Source organism: Aedes aegypti, chromosome 3 (assembly GCF_002204515.2).
Source record: "Aedes aegypti strain LVP_AGWG chromosome 3, AaegL5.0 Primary Assembly, whole genome shotgun sequence".
In the NCBI taxonomy this organism is placed as follows: Eukaryota; Metazoa; Arthropoda; class Insecta; order Diptera; family Culicidae; genus Aedes; species Aedes aegypti.
In genome coordinates, this window is record NC_035109.1 from 327,839,934 (window position 1) to 327,859,845 (window position 19,912).

A 19,912-nucleotide genomic window follows, 5' to 3' on the forward strand; every position below is an offset into this window, starting at 1 on the left:
GTTTAATTTCAAGATTTACAAAACGGCGTAAGTGAGATTTTCAACTTTCGCAACCTAATTACTTTCACCACTTTCACTTTTTGTATGGAGCGACTCAACCACGAATCAGAACAAAACACTACTTGAGTCGATTTAACGCTGGTATAAAAACGTAAGTAACTGAATGAAACGGCTTTTCCTTTTTTGGCGGGAAGAGATAGAAACTACTTAGTATTTTAACGCGAGCTGATTGGCTGCAAAATTCAAGCGATGTACATGGCGAAACAATGGCAGAGCGAATTTATTTTAAAACTGTTTTAGAAGATAGGTTGATTCTTCTTAATCAATTTTCTCACAACTATATGAAAGTTACTTACGTCGGTTTCAAAAAGTAATCGAGAAATCATACTTTCAAAAATGGATTTTTCATTTATTTGTGTTCTAAAAACTCTAGTGAATTTATAATTATTTTCAATCCTATTCACTAACAGCAGCATTTATTTAGCAGCAGCAGTATTTATATACTCAGAAGCCATTTTCGTGTTCATGTGCCACAAATAACCACAAAATCAATATATTCAAACTCCCTGGTAGCGAGAGTTAAAACTTTTCTACCACTTTCTTAATTTCTTCCCCCAAAAGTATACAAATCTCAAATTCTCGAAAGCGTTAGCTTTCGCTCACTCGCATTCTGTTCGATATAGGTAGATAGCTTTTCCATCGTATCTTCCTTTCACCGTCACCAAACTCCACCGTATCTTCATTCTCCGGATGCCCCCTAATCGTCCGACGATGACTTTGCCGCCCAAAACCATGACCTATGACCCCGAAACTGGACTTGTCCGTCTTTTTACAGTCTCCGGTCTTTTTTTTTTGCTCGCTCCCTATATCTATTGCGCATCAATTTAACCATCGATAACCTCCGCCCACGCGTTCTTCGGTCCGATTTAACTAACCTCCCAGAGGCAGTAGGTTAGCCTAGGTTAGGTCGTTACTTTCTCCCACGCGCAGCCCTTTTTTCCCAACCGGGTTTTCCGAGAAAATGTCCTTGCAACCCACAAACTCGCTTTCCAATTGCTGTGCTTGGCTCCTGCCTGATTTTCCTTCAATAATACTCGAATGAAGGGTTGCCAGGTTGCAGAGTGCACTGCCACCCAGCCCACCCCGAATGGACCCTAACCTATCCTAACCTAACTCGGATGGCGCGGGTAGAGGTTTGCGGAATCGACGACAGCAGGCCTTTATGTATAACAAGTCGGTGGAACGCAAAGTTCACTAACACCACATGGCGCGCGCGCCTGGTGGGTAGGCAAAAGTCGTTGCACGCAGTTCTCCTTGAGCTTGATTTCTTTTTGTGATGATTTTTGAGTTCGTGGGAAAGAATGAGCGATGAAGAGCTGATGGCGAGAGAGGACTGTTGTTCTCATTCTCACCAATACAAGCATGAACGAGAAAATTGAGAGAGAGGAATGGAGCAGAGAGCGTGAGTCTATTGTGTCGACAGAAGCTTATGTACTGTCGGGTTGCCTACCGTCGAGGCGCGCGGCATGTGTTCGCTCGCGGGGTGTTTGGCGCCATGCAGACAGATTTTTTTTATTTCTGATCTCGACATTTCCCTTCAAAATCGCGACTCGCCTTGTGTGCTGTGCGGGACCACGAACGTTCACTTTTCGGGGCCCTAGCCTTGGGACGACGGACGGACGGCAGGCGAGCTATTTTCAAACTGACAGTGCGCTCCATCGGTTGAATACATAAATGAAGGAGACGAGAGCGCGGTACAATGCGCCTGCATGTATGCTACTCGAGAGTGGTCCTAGCGGAAGGACAGAAGAGGGAGCTATATAATGAAGGGGTGTGCTTTTTTGATAAGTATACTTCGTGACTGGAAAAATAATTTCAGAATGATTGTTTTCTTTGTGTCGTTGGAGAAGGAGGAGGGATGGAAGCGTGAGGTGGCGCTCAAGGGAAAGCGATGTTCTTTGTGTGTTAGGGATGGTCGTGATAATGGGAAAATTTAAGGGGGTGCGGGTTCAAGACGGGTGAAGGAATGTGGTCGTGGAGGGCATAAGAGTAACATAGAATAAGTTTCCGAGCGTGACATAACAATATAGTGCAGCAGTGGAACAAAAGTTTTTTTTTGTTGTTTCCACGATTGGGGCTTGAGAATAATATTTTCTTGATATTTTTTGTGTTCGGTGGGAAAATGTTGACACGTGACTTTATGAGATGGAACTCTCCGATAAAATTGCGACGTAAATACAATGAAATAATCCTCTAATCTGCATTACTCACAATGGCAAGGTTTGGCCTTGAGGGGACATAGTTATGATTCTTTGGAATGTTTTAATGAAAAATGTTTTAAATAATAGGGTCCTAAAATGTTTAATTCAATTTTGTTTTTATTTAATAACACGAAAGAGCATGTTACTGCAACTACTTTATAAATTTTTCCCGCTCAAATAACGGCTATATCATATTTTAACTTTAATTTAAAACTTGGGTCCATAAATGAACCTTGACACATTTCATCATGTTTGACGTTGGTTTTCGACAATAATACCACATGAGTTTTAGTTTTAACACTGGGGTTGTTCCTGTTAGACATTTCGGAAAGGACACGGAAAAAAAAATACACCCTAAATTTGAGTTTAAGCCAAGGCGTGTGACAAAGTCTTAAAAACCAAAAAAAAATGTTGGACTCAAACAAACGAAAAACATCAAAAAATTGAGTAGAAATGTGTTTTTGGCCTAAAATTAAGCGTTTGGCATTAAAATTGAGACAGTGCTTTAGGACCCTATCGACTTGGCTCAAATCGAACCATTTATGCTGAGTAAACAGTTGAATTAGATACCTTCATTGGTGGAGTTTGATGAGCTGCAGAAGAATACCTCAAGACACAACATCAGAAAAAGCTCAAAAATTCTTAGCTTCAATATCAATTGACACATTTCAAAAAGTGATTTATATAATGCTCTCTTGGATAAAGCTTTCAAGTCTCCAGAAGTATCACGCAAGCCTCAAATCAGATTAGAATTCTCGCGTAACTTTTCAAAAGGACCTATGTGACAATGAGAGATTCTCTCCTCTCTCGCTCTCGATTTCGTTTAAGACAGTGCAATGCTGGAATTTTTGGAAAGTTTTTTTTTTCACTATGGATCAAAAGACGATGTCCTTGGCTAGCAATACATGCAAATCAACGCAAAAGAAGATGTTAGTGTGGCTCATTCAAATGTATTTCAACTGTCAATGTTTTCGAGAATTCACATATGGCGAAATAAAGAATCGCTTGGTACACGTTCCCTACACACAAGATTAAGAAAGCATTCTGAAAAGATAGTAGAGTCAGATAATGCCCAATGATTTTTTTTAACTAGCACAAATCTGCAAAAGATTGCATCCAAAATCTTGTAGAGATTCCCTCCGGAATCTGGAAGAGATTTCGTCCTAAATCTGAAGAAATTCCCTCCCGAATCTGGGAGAGATCCCTATCGGATTCTGGGAGAGATTCTCTCCGAAATTTAGGAGAGATTCCCTCCGAAAATTAAGAGGGATTCCCTCTACAAACAGGGAGAGATTACTCCCGAAATCTGGAATACATTCCCTGGAAAATCTGGGAGAGATTCTCTCCACAATCTGAAAGAGATTTCCTTCGAAATCTGGAAGGAGTTCCCTCCGGAATCTGAGAGAGATTCACTCCGAGTCTAGCAGAGTTTCTTTTCGAATTCTGGGCGAGATTCCCTCCGAAATCTGGGAGAGTTTTTCTCCAGAATCTGAAAAAGATTTTCTCTGGAATCTGGAAGAGATTCCCTCCGGAATCTGAGAGAGATTCGCTCCGAAATCTGGCAGAGTTCCTTTTCAGATTCTGGGAGAGATTTCCTCCGAAATCTGGGAGAGATTCTCTCCAGAATCTGAAAGAAATTTCCTGCGGAATCTGGAAGGAGTTTCCTCCGAAATCTGAGAGATTTTCACTCCGGAATCTGGCAGAGTTTCTTTTCGGATTCTGGGAAAGATTTTCTCCGAAATCTGGGAGAGATTCTCTCCAAAATCTGGGAGAGATTCTCTCCAGAATCTGAAAGAGATTTGCTCCGGAATCTGGGAGAGATTCCCTCCGGAAGTTAAGAGAGGTTCCATCTAGAATCAGGGAGAGATTACTTCCGGAATCTGGGAGAGATTCCCTCCGAAATCTGGGAGAGATTCTCTCCAGAATCTGAAAGAGATTTTCTCTGAAATCTGGAAAGAATTCCATTCGGAATCTGAGAGATTCACTCCGGAATCTGGATTCACTCCGGAATCTGGTAGAGTTTCTTTTCGGTTTCTGGGAAAGATTACCTCCGAAATCTGAAAGAGATTTTCTCCAGAATCGGAAAAAGATTTTCTTTGAAATCTGTAAGGAATTGCGGAATCTGGGAGATATTTCCAATGGATTCTGGGAAAGATTCCTTCCGGAATCTGGGAGTGATTCTCTCCAGAGTTTAAAAAACATTTGCTCTGCCGGAATCTGGCAGAGATTGCTATCGGAATCTGGAAAAGATTCCTTCCGGAATCTAAGAGAGATTCACTCTGGATTCTAGCAGAGTTCCTCTTTGGATTCTGGGAGAGGTTTCTTACAAAATCTGAAAGAGATTTGCTCCGGAATCTGGGATAGATTCTCTCCGAAAATTAAGAGAGGTTCCATCTAGAATCAGGGAGAGATTACTTCCGGTATCTGGGAGAAATTTCCTCCGAAATCTGGGAGAGATTCTCTATAAAATCTAAAAGAGATTTCCACTGAAATGAACGAATTGTGGAATCTTGGAGAAATTCCCATCGGCTTCTGGGAAAGATTCCTTCCGGAATCTGAGATAGATTCCTTCCGAAATCTGGGAGAGATTCTCTCCAAAATCTGAAAGAGGTTTTCTCCGGAATTTGGGAGAGATTCCCTCCAAAAATTAAACGAGATTCACTCTAGAATCAGGGAGAGATTACTTTTCAAATCTGGGAGAAATTCACTCCGAAATCTGGGAGAGATTCTCTCCAGAATATAAAAAAAGATTATCTCTGATATCTGGAAGAAATTCCCTCCGGAATCTTGGAGAGATTCCTATCGGATTCTGGGAGAGATTCCCTCTACAAAGAGGGAGAGATTACTCCCGGAATCGTGGAGAGATTCCCTCGAAAATCTGGGAGAGATTCTCTCCAGAATCTGAAAGCTATTTCCTTCGAAATCTGAAAGGAATTCCATCCGGAATCTGAGAGAGATTCACTCCGAAATCTGGCAGAGTTTTTTTCCCTCTGAAATCTTGGAGAGATTCTTTCCAGAATCTCTCTGGATTCTCTTCGAAATCTTGGAGAGGTTTCCGCAAGAATTTGAAAGACATTTCCCTACAAAATCCAATAGATATGTTTAATATTTTGGAACAGATTTCATCAGGAATCTGGAAAAGTTTCTCTGTAAACTTAATTTTTTCCGCAACCTGAGAGAGATTCCCTCATTAGTTTTTTGGAAACTAAAAAAGCATTCCTCCGGATTCTGCGTGAGATTCCCTTCGGAATTTTGGAGAAGTTCCTGCCAGAATTTGAAAGAGATGCTTTTCATAATCTGAGAAACATTATCAGTATTCTTATAGCAAAGATACCATCTGAAATCTGGATGAGATTCTCTCGGGAATCTGAAAGATTTTGCTCGGAATCTAGGACAAAAAGCTGGAAAAAAAATCCCTTCGGATCTTGAGGATTCCTTCCCGGTGTATTGAAAATTATTTTGGAATCAGAAAGGAATTCTCTCTAAACCTTGAAGATATTCCCTAAATCTTGGATAAATTCGATTTGATTCTTGGTGAGATAATCGTGCAAAAGCAAAAGATTGTTTTCAAATCGGAGAGGGAGATTTCCTATGAACGTGGAAAGATATTTTCACAGGATCTGTGGAAAAAATCTACAAGAAAAAAAAACTTAAAATTCAAGAAATATCTATACAATATTTAAGAAGAATCACTTCGAGATTAAATGTTAGATAGGTCCTTTTGAAAATTTTATTTTTTAAATCTTGATTGCATTTTCTGTGCTTAGTTAGCTTCCATATTTCCATATCACGATATCGAGTTGATATTCATGTCTACCTCCCTTGGATTGCATTCGAACTGGTTTTGTATTCTTTAACTCGATACATTCCTAACTCCTAACTCCTAAGATGGTCCCTCCAATTTTGAGTTATGGAGAGTTGACTGTATTCCATCATATTTTTGTAAACAATCTTTCTCCTTGTTTCTGTAGATATTTTGTCAGAAATCTTCTAATAGACTTCTTGGTAGATTATTATGAAAATTTATTGGCTTTTTTCAGTGAATACAATACCTATACTCAGAGTGAAAGGGAGTAACGAAAGTAATGAAATGACAAGATTCACTTGTCACGTTTTTACATCAGTGTAAAATCGACTCAAGTATAGTGTTCTGTTTTTGATTCGTGATTAAGTCACTTTGGCTCTCCGTACAACGAAAGTTGAGAATCTTACTTAGGTCGTTTTGTAAATCCGAAAACTTTTAACTTTTTTTTGACGTTCTAAAAGTGAAAAATCGAGTTGGTTTAGTGCGGCACATGTAAAATTCCTTCTGCGAAACATGTAGGATCAATAAAGTAAGATTTTTTTTGGCTTGAAGCTGTTTGAATAGGTTTTCGAGATTTCTTTGAATAAAATTGTACTTAGCGTGACAATATGGCTTAATGTACTGAAATTACCATTTATTAAAAAGATCACAATGATATAATAGAGCAAATGGTATATGGTGTGTAATATATTTAACGGTAAATAGCGTTTTCACAACAATATCCACGATTTGATTGAGAAATTTGGGCGAATAACATAGTATTATTAAACTACGATACAGGTCATTGTTTTCAGGATTAAAAAAAATGGCTTAAATATGTTATGAATGTTTTAATTGTACAAATTACCAATAAATTGCGTTTTCGATGAATATGGGTTGTTTCTTTTTGTGATTTATTTGTACAGAAAAAGTGGAAGAAGCTATTTTTTCCTAAAACACAGAAGCTTCCACCTTAGTTATCGTCGTCTCATCTGACGGTGGGAAATATCGAAAACCAGAGACACATACCGTGATGTTTCCTCTTTTAAATCCTCTTTATCTAACAACCCTCCACGTTATCACCATTTCAGCGATGAGTCGGAGGTAGACGGTTTTCTCGTATTCAGATGATTGTGGACAGCAACGGTTCGAGTGAAGGTGCAGGTGGCACGGGGATCCGAAACGAAACGGTTTGAATTATTTTCCGTTTTGTTCCGTGCTGCAGGGGCTGGTAGCATCGCTACACAGCACTCGATTGACGTAGGTTGAGGGTGGATTCGCTGTGTGTGCTTCACTCTTAATTTTAACATGTTGGGGTAGGTTTTCCCTCGCTTTTCCACTCTGAGTAGACTGGTTCAAATGGTATTGAAGTATGATGAATTAACAAAAACAAATTAGTGCAAGTGATTGCTTTTTTCAAGCACAAGTATACAATGATTATATACAATAATGTTATTATTCAATCAATCGTTGTTTGTTTCCAATCACAACCACTGGTTGTATTGTAATACTATTTTCTATATTTTTTACAATATTTCTACAAGACAATCTTAACTATATGGTCAATCTGTTTGATTACCATTTAATATATGGTTACTGAAAAGTTTTGTAATTTTTTTATTTCTTTCCGTTTAAAAATTTTAGAATCACGCATAATTTGAAGGATGCCTTACCGTTATTACTTTATATACAATGATATCTCAATCATTAACTTGAAAATTTCTGTTCTTCGGACAACATTTCTCCGAAATACATATTTCGAACCGGTCTACCAGACACCGCCATGAAATGGGGAAAAAAAACGCGCGGGTTGAGGCAGCGATCGGGAAGGACCTTTATGTGTTCAAAGTACTGCATTGACCTAGATTTCTATGTACCCCCTTCTCTCGCTTCGGGGTTGCTACATAAGGAACGTCGTCCATGGCAGCGACGAAGACTACGACGACGACGACGCCCGTACGGTCGGATGGTTGATAGCTCTCAAGATGACAGCGACTACCGCAATGACAAAAGGATGAAATGGTACTTTTTATCCCGGCCCTGGACTCGGCTTCTATGCGTGCCTTAGGTTGCCTTTACTGGGAATCCCGACAGAATGGAGCGACCGGGGCTTAGGATAAATATTTTATGTGCTATTAGGGATTGCTATTCAGTGGGGTTGGTAAGTTCGGGACGATATCTTCTTTCATTCTTTGCGCTGGAGTTTGAAAGATGGAGGAGAAAAGGAATTTGAATATGCTTTTTCGCCTCGGTTGATGTCGTCGTTGTTGGACAAAATCGATACTGAGGAATGGGATGTTGTACTACAAGTGCCTGTTGTCCAAGGTGACTCGGTGAATCGAAAACGATGAATCATATCTTCACATTCGTGAAATTTGGAGATGTTAGGACATTTACCGTTGTAGAAATGGTAAGGAAATTCAGATATATTGTTACCATTTATAGCATGGTTATTAAATAGTTTTTTTTGAAACTGTAGCCTTCAACGTTTTAGAGAGAAAAATAACATTACATTGAACTGTTCTATTTTTATATCTTTCATAAAATTTCAACCATATAGGGTATCATTCTTGTATAATAATGCAACAATTCCATTCTATCGTCTTTCATTTCAGATTCCGATCGTTCAGATGGGTCACTAGCTCGATACCCTTGATAACTCTTAAAGCTCAGCATCTCAAATCCCACCATGATTCAGCAGTTGAAAGAACACAGCAAGTTCAAAAAGAAGAGACCAGTGCTAGAACTGTACCATTCAACAGATCGTCCCTACCATAAATGAATCTCACCCCTACCAATGTAGAAAACGTTCGAACCCCCTTCCTGTAAGTCCTTTAATTCATTTTCGTTCTTTGAATTGTCCGCAAAACGCGTAAGAACGATCACTCTGAAACGATCTCTCATCGAAAGGTCATGTACCGATTGAACATTGTAAGCACAAATCCATCTGGAAGCGTACAGCAGCAGCAGCAGGCACAGGGACAGCAGGTGATCAGTAGTGTAGTCAGGCCTCAGCAGCAGCAGCCGCCGCCGCAATTAGCCCTGGTTCAGACCGGAGGTTCTGGAGGAACAACGACGACCATCATCGGGCTGACGTCGTTGAATGCCCTCAATGCTACCACGATTACCGGACTGGTGGCAGGAGCAGCAGGCAGTAGCACTTCGGCAATCGCGGCTGCCGGCGCTAGTAACTCGGGTTCTGGACCGTCGACGGCGACGACCAAGCACATCCTGAAGGCGGCCACCACCAACAACAACATCAGCATCGTCAAGATCGTTGATGACATCATGCTGAAGGCTGTCAAGGTGGAACCCCTTCCGATGGATACTGGAGGCGGTGGCGGCGGCGTCAGTATGATTCCAAGTTCGGCCACAACCAGTGGCGGCGTAACGGTGACGGCCATTCCGGCTTCGGTGGCGCCAATGCCTCCAGTGGCAGCCGGCACCAACGTCAGCTCAAACGGTTCCGTTACGGTTTACGCAAGCGGAAAGCGACGGTTGGAAAGGTAAGATACTGATGATTTATTTTATAGAACATCCAAAAATACAAAAAACCATAGAGACGATTGCAGTTAATGTTTTACTAAATTTAAACGATACACTGTATTATACTATGGTATTTAACTATTGAGATGCTTTTTGATACTCTGAAATTTCTTTAATGCTTTTAAAAAGTGATTTAGAGTAAGAACTATTATAACGATAACAGCTATCATTGCAATCGTACGAACAATATAATCAATCATTAATACATGTTCCATCAAGCACTTTGAGAAAAGCAGTGCTATCTCACCGTCAAATCACTCTCTTTATTTTCCATAGCACCCATCCGAGAACCTACCCCAACAAAAACGATCCGTTCGGTCACGAAAGGTCATGGTCCGACTGTTTTATTTATTTTTTTTGCCCGAACCTGCTTAACTCGAATCGGCGGCGGTGGCGTGCACATGGTTAGATGGTCTGGAGGCGTCCGTCCATCAGGTTCTACTATCCTCCCTTTGCACCTTTCGAAAGTCTGTCTCTATAAATAAAGATAGTCAAGCATTGGTCGATGTGGGTACATAGGGTGGTGTTGTGCGTGCGCAAATATTGATTTATAGCTGTACACTTCAACCGAATTTGCGAAATGTTCTCCCGCTTGTAGTCGTTTGTCTCGCATTGAAACGAATTCGAGGAAAAAGGGTAATGCGATATGTTTCTAGGTGCGATGGAAATCGCCGAACTATTTAATGTGATTTGGGAGTATAAATTGAACATGTATTGAACAAATTAGTTATGAGGATTTTCAATATTGAAATTCAAAACATCATAACTGGAAATCATCTACTACGTTGTCTATTCCAACCATATGTGATTACATATTCAAAACAGTTTCTTTATAATATAATCCGATCAATTTCCCTTTTGCTCCCAATTTTTTCATTTCTTCGGGGATATTTCATTATATGTAACCATACAGCTTTTGGTTACTATAAACACAATGATTTTCATATGATTGTCCAACATCGGCAACCCTCCAATATCGGCTTGTAGAAATTTGTGTATTTTTACATATGGATAATGGAATTGTTGGGATACATTTTGTGGTTCATGAATAGTATAACTATTGTATAACCAATCTCAATCCCAATCCCAATCCCAATCCCAATCCCAATCCCAATCCCAATCCCAAATTTCGATTCAATTTCGATTCAATTTCGATTCGATTTCGATTCGATTTCGATTCGATTTCGATTCGATTTCGATTCGATTTCGATTCGATTTCGATTCGATTTCGATTCGATTTCGATTCGATTTCGATTCGATTTCGATTCGATTTCGATTCGATTTCGATTCGATTTCGATTCGATTTCGATTCGATTTCGATTCGATTTCGATTCGATTTCGATTCGATTCCGATTTCGATTCGATTCGATTCGATTCTCGATTCGATTTCGATTCCGATTCGACCCCTTCGAAGTCGATTCGATTTCGATTCGATTTCGATTCCGATTCGATCGATTTCGATTCCGATTTCGATTCGATTTCGATTCACGATTTCGATTCGATTCGATTGATTCGATTTCGATTCGATTTCGATTCGATTTCGATTCGATTTCGATTCGATTTCGATTCGATTTCGATTCGATTTCGATTCGATTTCGATTCGATTTCGATTCGATTTCGATTCGATTTCGATTCGATTTCGATTCGATTTCGATTCGATTTCGATTCGATTTCGATTCGATTTCGATTCGATTTCGATTCGATTTCGATTCGATTTCGATTCGATTTCGATTCGATTCGATTTCGATTCGATTTCGATTCGATTTCGATTCGATTTCGATTCGATTTCGATTCGATTTCGATTCGATTTCGATTCGATTTCGATTCGATTTCGATTCGATTTCGATTCGATTCGATTTCGATTCGATTTCGATTCGATTTCGATTCGATTTCGATTCGATTTCGATTCGATTTCGATTCGATTTCGATTCGATTTCGATTCGATTTCGATTCGATTTCGATTCGATTTCGATTCGATTTCGATTCGATTTCGATTCGATTTCGATTCGATTTCGATTCGATTTCGATTTCGATTTCGATTCGATTTCGATTCGATTTCGATTCGATTTCGATTCGATTTCGATTCGATTTCGATTCGATTTCGATTCGATTTCGATTCGATTTCGATTCGATTTCGATTCGATTTCGATTCGATTTCGATTCGATTTCGATTCGATTTCGATTCGATTTCGATTCGATTTCGATTCGATTTCGATTCGATTTCGATTCGATTTCGATTCGATTTCGATTCGATTTCGATTCGATTTCGATTCGATTTCGATTCGATTTCGATTCGATTTCGATTCGATTTCGATTCGATTTCGATTCGATTTCGATTCGATTTCGATTCGATTTCGATTCGATTTCGATTCGATTTCGATTCGATTTCGATTCGATTTCGATTCGATTTCGATTCGATTTCGATTCGATTTCGATTCGATTTCGATTCGATTTCGATTCGATTTCGATTCGATTTCGATTCGATTTCGATTCGATTTCGATTCGATTCGATTCGATTTCGATTCGATTTCGATTCGATTCGATTTCGATTCGATTTCGATTCGATTTCGATTCGATTTCGATTCGATTTCGATTCGATTTCGATTCGATTTCGATTCGATTTCGATTCGATTTCGATTCGATTCGATTTCGATTCGATTTCGATTCGATTTCGATTCGATTCGATTTCGATTCGATTTCGATTCGATTTCGATTCGATTTCGATTCGATTTCGATTCGATTTCGATTCGATTTCGATTCGATTTCGATTCGATTTCGATTCGATTTCGATTCGATTTCGATTCGATTTCGATTCGATTTCGATTCGATTTCGATTCGATTTCGATTCGATTTCGATTCGATTTCGATTCGATTTCGATTCGATTTCGATTCGATTTCGATTCGATTTCGATTCGATTTCGATTCGATTTCGATTCGATTTCGATTCGATTTCGATTCGATTTCGATTCGATTTCGATTCGATTTCGATTCGATTTCGATTCGATTTCGATTCGATTTCGATTCGATTTCGATTCGATTTCGATTCGATTTCGATTCGATTCGATTCGATTCGATTTCGATTCGATTTCGATTCGATTTCGATTCGATTTCGATTCGATTTCGATTCGATTTCGATTCGATTTCGATTCGATTTCGATTCGATTTCGATTCGATTTCGATTCGATTTCGATTCGATTTCGATTCGATTTCGATTCGATTTCGATTCGATTTCGATTCGATTTCGATTCGATTTCGATTCGATTTCGATTCGATTTCGATTCGATTTCGATTCGATTTCGATTCGATTCGATTCGATTCGATTTCGATTCGATTTCGATTCGATTTCGATTCGATTTCGATTCGATTTCGATTCGATTTCGATTCGATTTCGATTCGATTTCGATTCGATTTCGATTCGATTTCGATTCGATTTCGATTCGATTTCGATTCGATTTCGATTCGATTTCGATTCGATTTCGATTCGATTTCGATTCGATTTCGATTCGATTTCGATTCGATTTCGATTCGATTTCGATTCGATTTCGATTCGATTTCGATTCGATTTCGATTCGATTCGATTCGATTCGATTTCGATTCGATTTCGATTCGATTTCGATTCGATTTCGATTCGATTTCGATTCGATTTCGATTCGATTTCGATTCGATTTCGATTCGATTTCGATTCGATTTCGATTCGATTTCGATTCGATTCGATTTCGATTCGATTTCGATTCGATTTCGATTCGATTTCGATTCGATTTCGATTCGATTTCGATTCGATTCGATTCGATTTCGATTCGATTTCGATTCGATTTCGATTCGATTTCGATTCGATTTCGATTCGATTTCGATTCGATTTCGATTCGATTTCGATTCGATTTCGATTCGATTTCGATTCGATTTCGATTCGATTTCGATTCGATTTCGATTCGATTTCGATTCGATTTCGATTCGATTTCGATTCGATTTCGATTCGATTTCGATTCGATTTCGATTCGATTTCGATTCGATTTCGATTCGATTTCGATTCGATTTCGATTCGATTTCGATTCGATTTCGATTCGATTTCGATTCGATTTCGATTCGATTTCGATTCGATTCGATTTCGATTCGATTTCGATTCGATTTCGATTCGATTTCGATTCGATTTCGATTCGATTTCGATTCGATTTCGATTCGATTTCGATTCGATTTCGATTCGATTTCGATTCGATTTCGATTCGATTTCGATTCGATTTCGATTCGATTTCGATTCGATTTCGATTCGATTTCGATTCGATTTCGATTCGATTTCGATTCGATTTCGATTCGATTTCGATTCGATTTCGATTCGATTTCGATTCGATTTCGATTCGATTTCGATTCGATTTCGATTCGATTTCGATTCGATTTCGATTCGATTTCGATTCGATTTCGATTCGATTTCGATTCGATTTCGATTCGATTTCGATTCGATTTCGATTCGATTTCGATTCGATTTCGATTCGATTTCGATTCGATTTCGATTCGATTTCGATTCGATTTCGATTCGATTTCGATTCGATTTCGATTCGATTTCGATTCGATTTCGATTCGATTTCGATTCGATTTCGATTCGATTTCGATTTCGATTCGATTTCGATTCGATTTCGATTCGATTTCGATTCGATTTCGATTCGATTTCGATTCGATTTCGATTCGATTTCGATTCGATTTCGATTCGATTTCGATTCGATTTCGATTCGATTTCGATTCGATTTCGATTCGATTTCGATTCGATTTCGATTCGATTTCGATTCGATTTCGATTCGATTTCGATTTCGATTCGATTTCGATTCGATTTCGATTCGATTTCGATTCGATTTCGATTCGATTTCGATTCGATTTCGATTCGATTTCGATTCGATTTCGATTCGATTTCGATTCGATTTCGATTCGATTTCGATTCGATTTCGATTCGATTTCGATTCGATTTCGATTCGATTTCGATTCGATTTCGATTCGATTTCGATTCGATTTCGATTCGATTTCGATTCGATTTCGATTCGATTTCGATTCGATTTCGATTCGATTTCGATTCGATTTCGATTCGATTTCGATTCGATTTCGATTCGATTTCGATTCGATTTCGATTCGATTCGATTCGATTTCGATTCGATTTCGATTCGATTTCGATTCGATTTCGATTCGATTTCGATTCGATTTCGATTCGATTTCGATTCGATTTCGATTCGATTCGATTCGATTTCGATTCGATTTCGATTCGATTTCGATTCGATTTCGATTCGATTTCGATTCGATTTCGATTCGATTTCGATTCGATTTCGATTCGATTTCGATTCGATTTCGATTCGATTTCGATTCGATTTCGATTCGATTTCGATTCGATTTCGATTCGATTTCGATTCGATTTCGATTCGATTTCGATTCGATTTCGATTCGATTTCGATTCGATTTCGATTCGATTTCGATTCGATTTCGATTCGATTTCGATTCGATTTCGATTCGATTTCGATTCGATTTCGATTCGATTTCGATTCGATTTCGATTCGATTTCGATTCGATTTCGATTCGATTTCGATTCATTCGATTCGATTTCGATTCGATTCGATTTTCGATTCGATTTCGATTCGATTTCGATTCGATTTCGATTCGATTTCGATTCGATTCGATTCGATTTTCGATTTCGATTCGATTTCGATTCGATTTCGATTCGATTTCGATTCGATTTCGATTTCGATTTCGATTCGATTTCGATTCGATTTCGATTCGATTTCGATTCGATTTCGATTCGATTTCGATTCGATTTCGATTCGATTTCGATTCGATTTCGATTCGATTTCGATTCGATTTCGATTCGATTTCGATTCGATTTCGATTCGATTTCGATTCGATTTCGATTCGATTTCGATTCGATTCGATTCGATTTCGATTCGATTTCGATTCGATTTCGATTCGATTTCGATTCGATTTCGATTCGATTTCGATTCGATTTCGATTCGATTTCGATTCGATTTCGATTCGATTTCGATTCGATTTCGATTCGATTTCGATTCGATTCGTTCGTTTCGATTCGATTTCGATTCGATTTCGATTCGATTTCGATTCGATTTCGATTCGATTTCGATTCGATTTCGATTCGATTTCGATTCGATTTCGATTCGATTTTCGATTCGATTTCGATTCGATTTCGATTCCATTTCGATTCGATTTCGATTCGATTTCGATTCGATTTCGATTCGATTTCGATTCGATTTCGATTCGATTTCGATTCGATTTCGATTCGATTTCGATTCGATTTCGATTCGATTTCGATTCGATTTCGATTTCGATTTCGATTCGATTTCGATTTCGATTTCGATTCGATTTCGATTCGATTTCGATTCGATTTCGATTCGATTTCGATTCGATTTCGATTCGATTTCGATTCGATTTCGATTCGATTTCGATTCGATTTCGATTCGATTTCGATTCGATTTCGATTCGATTTCGATTCGATTTCGATTCGATTTCGATTCGATTTCGATTCGATTTCGATTCGATTTCGATTCGATTTCGATTTCGATTCGATTTCGATTCGATTTCGATTCGATTTCGATTCGATTTCGATTCGATTTCGATTCGATTTCGATTCGATTTCGATTCGATTTCGATTCGATTTCGATTCGATTTCGATTCGATTTCGATTTCGATTCGATTTCGATTCGATTTCGATTCGATTTCGATTCGATTTCGATTCGATTTCGATTCGATTTCGATTCGATTTCGATTCGATTTCGATTCGATTTCGATTCGATTTCGATTCGATTTCGATTCGATTTCGATTCAAATTCAATTTGAGTTGTTTTGGCTGGATTTTGATTAGTTTTGAAGTGCATGGGGTAGGATTTCAATTAGATATGATGTTGAATATTTTCTAATGAGATTGAAATTTACAAACTTTCAAAGTTTTTGTGGGCAAAGGTTGATGCAACATTGGTTCGCTTCGGAAAGTTCATCGTTCCTTGCACTTCACTTCTATTCCCTCGTGACCAAGTCTTAAAATGGCCCCTCACAAGTCACAGAATTTCGGACGAACTTTCTCGGTCTTGCGTCATTGTCCTCCGCCGTTGTCTACCGCCTGTCTGTCTGTTATGTCTGGTTCGGGTTCGGTGGGCTGATTCTATACTAATTATGTACTTATACCTTCGCCGCTCTAGACAGACATATACACAGACAGCATCACTCCCACAATCAAAATTGAGATTGCCTTGGGATGAGGGGCGATCCGATGCGTGGGTGTTTTTGGTTATGCTCTTCGAGAGTCCTAGGCCATGGTTTGACCACAGACAAACAGATGTAATAGTTAAAATTATTTCCTTTGAAATCCTTCGCACAATTCACATAATTATCATCTAGTGGCCATGTTGCATGAAATATGACTAAGGCTTGCAGATGGCGCTAGTGAGAAACGTCAAACACGAAGGAAAACGATGCGCGCGCCTCTAACTGTGAGATATGAGAACTATGAAATATAAAAGCGTGGTCGATTAGAATTTCGTCAGTGTTACGTCTGTTTGTCTGTGGTTTGACGATGCGCTTGCTATTTGGAATATTTCGATATCAAAGAACAGCTCAGCTCAACAGCAAAACGATTGTGCTGTTATGTAGACGAAATTTCTGTGATTAGGGTAATGGTGCATTTGTGGGGAAACAAACGAATAGATGGCGTGGCGGGTGCGAAGATGGTTGCCGCCAGACAGATGCTCGTAAATATTTTATGTGGGTTTTGCTCCGCTTGTCTCATCGTTTTGGATGGGATGAAACTTGCTGGCATCCCAAATAGGTTTTTGCAACATTGTATGCCATGCTCAACATTGTTTGAAATTGTTTGTGAATCTAACCTAACTTTTCATTTCTCTTTTTTTCTTTTTTAGCAACGAGGAATGGATTTCCTCTCCTAGTCCGGGCAGTGTGCCAGGTTCGGCACCGCCACTGAGTCCTTCCCCCGGCTCGCAGAGCCACACCTACACTACCACCATGTCCAATGGCTACTCGTCTCCGATGTCCACCGGCAGCTACGATCCGTACAGTCCAAATGGAAAAATGGGTAAGTCGAAACTAGGGATGCTACGTCATGTCTCCATGTCTCCCTCTTTGAAAATTTCATTGTTCAGGGCAACTTCACTCACGTGAAGTTACACTTGCAAAAATGGTCAATTGGGTTGTTTAGTGAAGAATAATCACAGTTTTTTGTAGTTTGATCGAACAAGCACATTTTTATAATTATAACACAATTTTATTGCATTTCGATATCTCAATGTTGATATAACAAATGATTAAAAAAGATTTCAACCCGTCGACTCAATGACATTTCAATTCACATAATGACAGATCGCCCCGAAGTAAAATTTGCCGAGGGGTGATTCAAAAGTGATTTCCATACTAATTTCAAACGTGTTTTAAGAATAGTTCCAGGTCACGGAAAGTTCTGAAACTTTGGATTCTAGCTCAATTTTTATCGTAGATTCAGAATATGTTAGAAAATGGATACCCCTAAACAAGCCAATTGGCAAAGAAAGCACTTGGCAAAACTAAAAAGTAGGCTCTCTCCCAGTTGGAGCTTATCGTCAGACATAAGAAGAAGATTTCTTTGAAATGACTGCAGATATTCTGAAATGTCTTCAAAATACCTTGCCTCTAATAAAAAAGAAGACAAGCCTTCCAACTTGGCATCCCTGATCTATAACAGCGATCGCTTGTAACGAAGTGGCGACTAGCGCAAACTATCCCACCATCGATCATCTTGAGACCTAGATGGAGCCATGTGCTTGCTTTCTCGCGATCGATCTTGTGCTCGCGAGCGATCGCGATCGTGTCTCACTAACACTGTTCCGTCGCGCATCAATAAAAAATCGTTTAGTTTCGAGAGTTTCTTTGCGTTGGAAGCCGTGGTCGGACAATCCATTGAACCACAGAATGTCGATTAGTCGTTCGTGTTGTAAAACACACCATTCTTACCCATACACAGCGTCATATCACAGACAAACAGACGTAACACTTAGAACGAATTTCTATGTAATGCACCTTCCAATTCGCACTATAATCATCTGGTGAGCAAGTTGCACCAACTACTGTTTTGTGCAATTAGTCCTGGCAGTGTGAAACGTCGCACGTGGTTGTGAGACATGAAACTGCAAACTTCAAATGATCGCCAAATGAGTGGTAGATGAAAATTTCTTCAGTGTTACATCTGTTTGTCTGTGATTATTCCGCGAGAGATTGCTTGAAGAAACATTGTGGCACAAAATGGTAAAAAGAAGTGAAGGGCTTACATTCGTGCGATCTCTGCCGCTTCAATGATGGCAGACGGCGATCGACTGTGATCGTGGTGCTGATGGTGGTGGTCACGGCGATGGCTACTTTCAAGATCAATGCTGGCTAGTGCTCCGGATTTCCCAGCAGCAGGGTTGATTGGTCGTTACATACAATAAGAAGTTATGATTGGATTTGATGACCTTTTTGTTTCGAACAGCGAGCGAGCGAACGAGTGGCTGCCCATTTTTGGGGCGAAACTTGATTGGTTGACAGTGAATAATTTGGCTGGCCGTAAATTTGGACGGATTGGGTGCTAGGTCAAGTATACGCTCGTACAGGTAATGGGGCTGCACGGATTTATGGTTTAATTTGGTCGACTGGGTGTAGAGTCAATTTCATGTTGTAGATTGTTCTTTTTCTGTATCTATTTTTGAAAGTTAATCCACGAATTTGTGCTTCAATTATAGTTTTAGGAAATAAACACAATAGAACAGACCATTCGATTGCCGACAATACATTATTCAGTAGCTGTATGGTAAATAATAATAACCATTGGAAAACAATAATACGAAGGAACGAAATAAAAATCATTGGGCATCGAAAAGTCGTCAGTGTTGCCATGAACGAATGACATTTCTGTTGAATGATGGCAACACTACTAAATTAGAAAAAAGTTAGCAACAATAAATTGGAACTCCTTCAAGATCGATTTGACTATTTAGCTAAGTTGAATTGGGTATCGAATGCCATTCAGTTCATTATCGATTATGATTGCAACTGGCAACATTGCCTAAGAAAAGCCATACAGAACTCTAAGTTCCGCGACCATTGCTAGGCAACGAATAGAATCGTTCATCAATGTTAAAATGGGTTTCAAATGCCATGCCGTGTTTTATGAAATGATACGAATGATCTCTAAGGATACTTCACGCAAAAATGATGTTTTTTTTGTACCATTCGCACCCACTCTGTAAGTTTATTAATAATTTCTGTGTAAAACGTAACACTATGATGGCCACCCAACTTCTTTTTTCTTGAAGTAATG

The 19,912-nt window shown here is 39.2% G+C and overlaps 1 protein-coding gene across 1 annotated transcript in view; it reads left to right on the forward strand.

Annotated features, from left to right (window-relative positions):
- The window catches only part of LOC5572184 (ecdysone receptor), a 754,961-nt gene that overhangs the window by 309,144 nt on the left and 425,905 nt on the right, over positions 1 to 19,912 (forward strand). The window contains exons 4-5 of the mRNA XM_021854524.1: positions 8,661 to 9,551; positions 17,487 to 17,659. Coding sequence (XP_021710216.1) covers positions 8,959 to 9,551; positions 17,487 to 17,659 — 766 coding nt within the window. The 5' untranslated portion in view covers positions 8,661 to 8,958. The remainder of the gene's footprint in view (positions 1 to 8,660; positions 9,552 to 17,486; positions 17,660 to 19,912) is intronic.